Below are 9,924 nucleotides of genomic sequence, written 5' to 3'. Positions count from 1 at the left end.
TGATCATACTGTATATAATAATATTACATTAATACTTATTTATTCAGACAAAAACCTTTTATAAAAGTTATGCATGACATTCAAGAATCCCAAACACAGTTAAGGAAAGATTAGAACATTGGATTAAAAACATAGTATATACTGTATATATACAGCTGTGCTCAAAAGTTTGCATACCCTGGCAGAAATTGTGAAATTTTGACATTGATTTTGAAAATATGACTGATCATGCTAAAAAACTGTCTTTTATTTAAGGATAGTGATCATATGAAGCCATTTATTATCACATAGTTGTTTGGCTCCTTTTTAAATCATAATGATAACAGAAATCACCCAAATGGCCCTGATCAAAAGTTTACATACCCTTGAATGTTTGGCCTTGTTACAGACACACAAGGTGATACACACAGGTTTAAATGGCAATTAAAGGTTAATTTCCCACACCTGTGGCTTTTTAAATTGAAATTAGTGTCTGTGTATAAATAGTCAATGAGTTTGTTAGCTCTCATGTGGATGCACTGAGCAGGCTAGATACTGAGCCATGGGGAGCAGAAAAGAACTGTCAAAAGACCTGTGTAACAAGGTAATGGAACTTTATAAAGATGGAAAAGGATATAAAAAGATATCCAAAGCCTTGAAAATGCCAGTAAGTACTGTTCAATCACTTATTAAGAAGTGGAAAATTCGGGGATCTCTTGATACCAAGCCAAGGTCAGGAAGACCAAGAAAGATTTCAGCCACAACTGCCAGAAGAATTGTTCAGCATACAAACAAAAACCCACAGGTAACTTCAGGAGAAATACAGGCTGCTCTGGAAAAAGACGGTGTGGTTGTTTCAAGGAGCACAATACAACGATACTTGAACAAAAATGAGCTGCATGGTCGAGTTGCCAGAAAGAAGCCTTTATTGCGCCAATGCCACAAAAAAGCCCGGTTACAATATGCTCTACAACACCTTGACATGCCTCACAGCTTCTGGCACACTGTAATTTGGAGGGACGAGACCAAAATAGAGCTTTATGGTCACAACCATAAGTGCTATGTTTGGAGAGGGGTCAACAAGGCCTATAGTGAAAAGAATACCATCCCCACTGTGAAGCATAGTGGTGGCTCACTGATGTTTTGGGGGTGTGTGAGCTCTAAAGTCACAGGGAATCTTGTGAAAATTGATGGCAAGATGAATGCAGCATGTTATCAGAAAATACTGGCAGACAATTTGCATTCTTCTGCACAAAAGCTGCGCATGGGACGCTCTTGGACTTTCCAGCATGACAATGACCCTAAGCACAAGGCCAAGTTGACCCTCCAGTGGTTACAGCAGAAAAAGGTGAAGGTTCTGGAGTGGCCATCACAGTCTCCTGACCTTAATATCATCGAGCCACTCTGGGGAGATCTCAAACGTGCGGTTCATGTAAGACGACCAAAGACTTTGCATGACCTGGAGGCATTTTGCCAAGACGAATGGGCAGCTATACCACCTGCAAGAATTTGGGGCCTCATAGACAACTATTACAAAAGACTGCATGCTGTCATTGATGCTAAAGTATTAAGTAATACACAGTATTAAGAACTAAGGGTATGCAGACTTTTGAACAGAGGTCATTTTATTTTTTTCTTTGTTGCCATGTTTTGATTTATGATTGTGCCATTCTGTTATAACCTACAGTTGAATATGAATCCCATAAGAAATAAAAGAAATGTGTTTTGCCTGCTCACTCATGTTTTCTTTAAAAAAGGTACATATATTACCAATTCTCCAAGGGTATGCAAACTTTTGAGCACAACTGTATATACAGTACTGTGCAAAAATTTTAGGCACTTGTGAAAAACGTTCAAAGTGAGTATTTCTTAAAAAAATAATGACAAATAGTTTTCATTAATCAATTAACATCATACAAAGTCCCGTAAACAGAAAAAGAGTTAAATCAATATTTGGTTTAACCACCTTTGCCTTTAAAACAGCACCAGTTCTCCTAGGGACACCTGGACACAATTTTTCTTGATTGTTGGCAGATAGGATGTTCCAAGCTTTTTGGAGAATTCGCCACAGTTCTTCTATCTATTTAGGCTGTCTCAATTACTTCTGTCTCTTCATGTAATCCCAGACTGACACGATGTTCAGTGAGGGGCTTTTTGAGGGCTATGCCATCTGTTGCAGGGCTCCCTGTTCTTCTATTCTATTCTATTCTATTTGCAAAAGGAATGTTTGGGAATATAAAATGTATATTTCCTATTGACACACTAAAGTAGCAGATATAAAGAACCATCTTAAGACAAGTGTTTTTGTGAAACAACTTATGTGCCTAAGACTTTTGCACAGAACTGTATATATATATATACACACACACACAAACACAGGTATATACAGTATATTATGTACTATATATTTTCATTAGAAAATAATTGTTAGTGGCAAAAAGCCACAATGTGCTATGACTATGCCTGGTGTTATATTTAAATTCTGTCTGAGAATATTTCATAGCATCTAACTAAATACTATCTCTCACAGGATATCATCCGGTGCAGACTGACCCATTCCTGGGTGCCAGTCCTGCTCTGCCCCCTCCTCTGAGCGACCGCATGAGGAAGAGGCGAGCTTTTGCCGACAAGGAGCTAGAGACCATCATGCTGGAACGGGAGTATAAAGAACGAGAGCTTCTCGAGTCCAACCAGTCAGCCTCTGCCTCACTCTTCCTCCCGGGCAGCATGGTCCATGCTGCTGAGTACAATTCCTACAAGACAGCATTCTCTTCCTCTGCCCCTTCTGCAGCTGAACCTTCTCCCAAGGATCTCTGCGGCTTCCTGCCAGGCTGTCTCGACCTCTCCCTCCAGTATGCGGCCTCAGGTGGGACAACAGCAAACGTGGAGCTCATCTCCTCCAACGTGAGTGTAGCGACCACCTATCGCCAGTACCCGCTCTCACCTCGCTTTGTAATGTGGCCACGGGGCAGCAACAGTATTAGCGATGCACTATTGTACCAGCAGTGCCTCCTAAATGCCACCGCAGTCCAGAACTTGAAACCTGGAGCTGTTTGGGATCCAAAGATGATGACCTCTACTGAGAGTCACTCGGCTGAGCAAGAAGTAGCAACATCCAGGCTTGAGGGCTCTCGAGTGGCTCCAGAGCCATCTAACCACCAGCCAGGGCATGGGGAGGCTCAGACAGGAAGTGCCCGTTCCGCCTTCTCACCTCTTAAGAGGGTCTATGGACAAGCTTTTGCAAATGTGCCTCCACATCCAGGGAGCAATGAGCATGTGCTGAACAACATGAGCAAAGACACTGCCAAGCATGCACTGTCTATGAAGCTCAACTCCTTCCATTCTCTCATACAGCAGACACTAAATGACAAAAATCCAGAAATGAGTGGGCAATATTGTAAGGAACTTCTGGAGGAAGCAGCAAAAAAGTTCAGGGAGGGTGCAGCCAAAGACACAGTTGGATTCAAAAACTCTGAAAAAGACTTTGTAGCAAAGCCACGGAGCACCAAGGTTTCCACAGGAGAGTCTTTATCATTCTCAGTGGAGGCCATATTAAAAAGACCTTTGCTTTCTTTAAATCGGACATCCCAGTAAGACTTCTTGTTAAAGAATCTCAAATGTACAAACTAACTTGGGTACTGTTTGTATATTTATTTACACACATTTATGGAAATTATTTAAGTTGGCAGTGATCAGTAAATTAGAGGCAAGATAGTATAATCATAGTAGTAATATAGGCAGCATCTAAAACAATCTGTGCTGCCCTTTTGACACTATATATATAAAAATTTACATACTCCATATACAAAACACTTGTACATTATAATGCATCATAATGTGTAGAGTATTTAAATGTAAATGTTAATTTTGCTACTTTCAAAAGTGTCAATAAAATAATTTTTTTTTAAAATACAATATTTTATCATGCCCCATGTTCCTTCCCCATTTGTAATTTTGACTGTAATTCTATTTTGATAATGGATAATAACTTTGTTCTATTTATGTTAATTTTGCTAGCATTGTAATCAAGATTCTAGAATTATAGAATAGTTTATAGATAAAAGAATAGAAAATCAAAGGAAAAATTAACATCTGTTAATTTCAACGGAGCAGGGCAGACATTTGTCACATTTAGAAATGATATATTTACAAATTATATATATATATATATATATATACACATATAAAATGATGCATTGACTTAAACACCATTACAAGTCTTAAAAAAATTATAATGTTTGGATAATTTCTGGATTATGGATTGCAAAGAACAACAGCAATTTGTTCAGCTCATTGATGTTTTTACATTCTAAAGTAAATGAAAATATTAGCAAAAACTGCAACTAGATAAATGTGATTCTTCATGTAATTCAAGTTTTAATTTAGCTGGCAAGGAAACCTTTGTTAAAGTGATTGCTGCAGAGGCAAAAGAGTAGCTGTGCATGGATCTGGAAGGACAAATGATTCTATTTCTTTATTACACTTTATGAGCAAATATGTAACACCTGTTCAAGACATTAGTTATGCCTATGTATCACAGATGTCATTGACATGAGAGCTCTATAAATTGTTTATAGCTTTTACAATTCAAATCTTTTTTTTAACACAACTTTTACTGACATCAGATTATACAAGGCTTTATATTAATATTTATATAAATTGTATTCTGAATTGTATTCACTGATTCAAAGAACAAAAATAGACCTGAAAACCAAAACAAACAAACCGGCTTTTCTACAAAAAGGTGTGTTTAATTGCATTCTCCCATGTGAAATAAACCTTAAGCATTATTTTAGTCCAATCTATAAAATCAAATTTGCAAATTACATGTGAAATTATTATAAACTGGACCTACTAAAAGTTAACAATATACGACTTTGATACTATGAGCTTATTTTAAGCACTCATTGTATAGTGTATTGGTTCAGATGGAATAATTTCTGGCTTCAAACAGAGCAAAGAATGGTCTCTTAGGAAAGAATTCTGAACAATATCCTAAAGCGATGGAGAAGCTTGCATGAAATTATAGATTGACTACAGCTGTTCGGCTTTCTTATGAAGACTGCAGATCTATTACCCTGAATATATCCTGCGAGGACAATTCTTAAATTTCAAGAAATTATCTCATCATTCCAATAGGGAGGATGTTCTGTGTACTTCACACTAGTTATCTCTTTTCCAATTTACTGTAAACAGTTCCTGTAAATAGCATCACAACTAATTTGTGAAAATAGGTGAGTAATTATGAAACACTAAGATAAGGTATTGTGAGAATGTTTTGACAGCATGTATTTCTAGCTCAGACACATTCAAGCCAATAAGGGTGCATAAGCTAGTCAACCGTTGTGTAAGGAGATGCTACTGGAACAGTAGGGTATTGGATCTGCTGATGTCATCAAGACTGATGAGCCGTGTTCCCATAGTGTCAGATTTAACTAGCATTGCCAACATGTTTATTCAGCTCCTTTTACTACACCCTTATGCCAATTCAGGTTAACTTGTCACTTTCAACACTGTTGTAACAGATACTGTAAGCAAGGCAGTTCAGGCAGAATTTATATAGTTCTGTATTAGCATAATTAATGCATAACTTGTCCATTAACTTGTTGTTTAAAATCAACATCAAGATTATAGGTTAAAATGTATATGAATGTATAAGGGAAAGTGTATATCTTGGGTCCTATAAAATCACGGTTACATTAGGGCACTTACAATGGAAGTGAATGTGGCCAGTCCAAAAACGTTAAAATACACAGTTTCAAAAGTATCCACAAGATGTAAACAATATAAGTGTTCACATGATTTTAGTGTGATAAAACCATTTACTAACCTTATATTTAAAGTTATATCCAATATTACAACGTGACGACGTTATGCCAGTAAACCCTATAATCTGATAAATGCTGTAAAGATGGTAAATCACTGAATTTACCACACTTAATTCTGCTAACACATATAATGTTTATATCTTGTAGCTCTCTACTTTTGACACAGAGTGTATTTTAATGTTAATGGACTGGTCCCATTCACTTCCATTGTAAAAGCCATAACCCAGTTGTTGTTTTTTTTCTATTAACATTTTTTATTGATTCATATAGTTGACAAAGAAAAACAAAACAAATATACATTGAATCAACATTTAACTCACTCTACTACCTTTTCCTCACCCCAACCCCACCCCGACCCCCAACGAACATCCCCGTGGTCACACATAAGTACACCAAAATAAATAAACAAATAAATATAATAAAAATATCCCCCGAGAGTCCCCAAAAAATGCCAAATAACTGCCCCATGTCCCATCAAATGAATCCCAGATCCCCAGCCTTCTACATGATACCTCCTCGAAAGCAGCCACCCTCCCCATCTTCGTGCACCACTCCCAAAATGAGGGCGCTCCTGCCGACTTCCATCCCCTTAAAACAATCTGTCTGCCTGTCATAACGCTGGTCAGAACACAATTTTATTAATATGTTTATCCCCTATTTTGATGACCACCCCATCGCCTAAAATACAGAGTCTGGGGCAAAAGGAAACCCAAGTGCCCAACACATCACACACAAAACTCTGAACCTTCAACCAAGATTCTTGGATCTTAACACACCCCCCTAAATCATGGGTTGTGTCTCCATCTTCTGATTGGCAACAGTAGCAGGTGCGTGTGTCTTTAAGACCAAGCCTATACAATCTAGAGGGGGTCTAATAGAATCTATGTAAAATCTTGAATTGCATAAGGCACACCCTTGCATCTCTAGATACAGACTTGACATTTTTTAGAATCCTAACCCACACTCCCTCCACCAATACCAAGTTTAAATCTTTCTCCCATAATCTCTTGATAGAAGTTAAAGATCCGTTCCCCAGACTCTGAATTAGCAGGGAGTAATACACTGATGCCTCATGACCTTTTCCAAAAGCAGTAATCAGCACTCCCAGATTATCTGCTGCTTTAGGGTGGTGTATGCTACTCCCAAAAATAGTACAGAGCAGATGACACAGCTGTAAATACCTAAAAAACTGAGATCTGGGGATCCCAAAATGTTGAACCAAATTTTCAAAGGATCTCAACACTCTACTCTCATATAGGTCACTGAGCATATTAACCTCCCTCACAATCCACTCTGACCAGCAGAAAGGGGACTTATTAATACATAATTTTGGGTTCAGACATATGCTCGAGGCAACATTTAAATAAATGTCAGAATTAAACACTCTGGACACTTTTGTCCATACCGAGTGCAAATGCGAGATAACGGGGTGTAACTGAACTTCTGCGATTAGCTTGATAGAAAGGCTTTGCAATAGTGAAATAGGGGCAAGAACTTCCTGTTCATTACAAAACCAGGGAGGGGCTCTCTCAGGTGGAAGAGACCAATGAGCCAAATGTCTGAGACCAAATGCATAATAATAAAACTAATTCTTGGGTAGGCCTAGCCCACCTTTGTCAATCGGCCTATGTAATTTGTTGAAATGCAATCTGGGACACTTACCATTCCAAATGAAGGACTTCACTATGCTATCAAATTGCTTGAAATAAGAGAGGGGGACATCTACAGGGAGAAATTGTAGCAGGTAGTTGAATTTTGGAATACAATTCATTTTAATAACATTAACCTTCCCAATCATAGATTAATGTAATGAAGCCCACCTGCCCACATCGCTCAAAAACCTTTTTATTAAGGGGTCAAAATTAACTCAAAATTAACTCTAACTAAATCACACAAATTTACTGGGAATAAAATGCCCAAATACTTAATGCCCTGTTTGGGCCACTGGAAGATACGCTGTCAGAGACTAAGCTTCGGATTTAGACCAATTGACTCTGTATCCTGAGAACTTAGAAAAGGCAAGGCATAGATCTAGTGGGGTCAGAGACAAAAAATAATATAACATCGGCGTAGAGAAAAAGCTAATGCGGCATACCTCCCACCACCACCCTGGAAAATCATCTTCCATTCTTATAGTGGCTGCTGATGGTTCCAGGGCAAGACAGAACAATAATGGGGAAAGAGGGCAACCCTGCCGGGTGCCACTGTCCAGAGTAAAATAATCTGAAATTAATCCGTTTGTTTGTACTGCTGCTACAGGGTGTCTATAAAGTAACTTAATCCATCCAATAAAAGTATTCCCAAGCCCGTATATTTCCAAAATCTTAAAAAGATAATCCCATTCTACCATATCAAATGCCTTTTCCACGTCAAGTGAGATGGCAGCGACCGGAGTCTGATCATTCGCCACTGACCACATGATATTGATAAAATGCCTAATGTTATCAGAAGAGCTACGGCCCCGAATAAACCCCACCTGATCTATATGTATAAGAGATGTCATAACTTTACTTAATCAGTTAGCCAGAATTTTTGACAATATTTTTACATCTAGCTGGATCAAGGAAATTGGACATTAACTCTTACACTCACTTGGATCTTTGTCCTTTTTAAGAATCAGACTGATCCGGGCTTGTGTCATGGTTGGTGGAAGCTTTCCATTCTTTAATGATTCCGTATAAACTTCTAACAAAAGTGGAGCCAATTCTGTAGCATAAGATCTAAAATATTCAGTGGCAAAGCCATCTGGCCCCAGAGCCTTGCCTGTAGGCAAGGCCTTAATTACCTTACCAAGCTCTTCCAAGGTTATCTCAGAATCAAGAAAAATGTTTTGCTCAGTTATCAGTTTAGGGAGTTCTAATGGTTCCACAAAGTCTGTAATATCTTCATCAGTAGATGAAAGATCAAGATAGAATTCTTTAAAAGCATTATTAATATCAGTAGCTGAGGTAAATATTTTACCACCAGCAGATTTCACTGAGGGAATGGTAGAAAAAGAAAGCCTTCCTTTAATCCTCACCTCACGTAACACAAGATCTTTATCGGATGTTCTCAAAAATTTGGCCAGAATTGATCGGGGGCCTGTCTCCCTTAGCGGATCGGAGAGCCAGGACTCTGTGAGCTTGCTTGATTTCCAGCTTATGGCCTGTTATGTCGAGCATACTCTGAAAGAGCCCGTCCAGGAATTCCACCATATTCTGACCCTCTGCTCCCTCAGGAATTCCAATAATTCGGACATTATTCCACTGGTTACGGTTCTCCAAATCTTCCAGCTTCTCCCAGACGTGCTCCAATTCCGCTTTGGTCACAAGCGGATTAGCAGCTAATTCCTTCTCAGATGACTCCAGATAATCGATCTGTTTCTCGACATCCCCCACTCTTGTAACCATCTCAGTGAATTTCGTCTCCATGGCAGTGATCGATCGACGTATTACAGCAAGCTCCTCCAAGTCAGCAATGACCTTCGTCAGCATTGCCGACATGTTCATCAACTGTCACCGAATTTCCTTCACCTCACTGGCCAAATCGACTCCCGGGCTTGCGGCCTGCTGCTCGGGGGCTTCAGCTTGAGCACGTAAGGCTCTTTTAATGTCTCCAGAGCCCGAGGATTTTGAATTCTTTGACATATTGTCTTCCTAGAACAGTTAAGAATCAGGGTATATCGAATCTCACCAGTTTATGACACAAAAAGTATTAAAACTAGCAAAGTGCGCAGAGCTCACCGTTCACACGCCCGAACCTCGCATGGCACCATGTGACTCTCTGATGTTTTTTTTTTGTTTTTTTTTTAAGTAAACAAGGGATGAGTCTGGATTATTTTTTGTGGTAATCATTATGACTGATATAGCTGTTGATTGAGCTTAATGTAACTTGTTTTGAACCTGGAACATTCCTTTAAAGAGATCAGCATGATTGAGATAAATAAAGATTTCTATAATGAAAATACCAGCCAGGACAAAGAAATGACTTTAATGCAGAAAAACCCCACTTAAAAACAACAATGAAAATGTGCTTTTATTTGTTTGCATTGCTGCACTGTTTACTCCCAAAACATTTGTCTGGCCAGAGTAAATGAGGACAACTCAAATTACTCCTGCCACGTCATTATTCCAACTCA

General features: G+C 38.6%; 1 protein-coding gene across 1 annotated transcript in view; it reads left to right on the top strand.

Annotated features, from left to right (window-relative positions):
• The window catches only part of LOC127434821 (doublesex- and mab-3-related transcription factor 2-like), a 5,562-nt gene extending 1,632 nt beyond the window's left edge, over positions 1-3,930 (top strand). The window contains exon 4 of the mRNA XM_051687822.1: positions 2,510-3,930. Within this exon, the coding sequence (XP_051543782.1) occupies positions 2,510-3,573 (1,064 nt within the window). The 3' untranslated portion in view covers positions 3,574-3,930. The remainder of the gene's footprint in view (positions 1-2,509) is intronic.
• The last annotated feature ends 5,994 nt before the right edge of the window (positions 3,931-9,924 follow it).

This window comes from Myxocyprinus asiaticus, chromosome 4 (genome assembly GCF_019703515.2).
Source record: "Myxocyprinus asiaticus isolate MX2 ecotype Aquarium Trade chromosome 4, UBuf_Myxa_2, whole genome shotgun sequence".
Taxonomy (NCBI): domain Eukaryota; kingdom Metazoa; phylum Chordata; class Actinopteri; order Cypriniformes; family Catostomidae; genus Myxocyprinus; species Myxocyprinus asiaticus.
The sequence above is the reverse complement of the archived record's forward strand: the minus strand, read 5'-3'. Positions and strand labels throughout refer to the sequence as shown.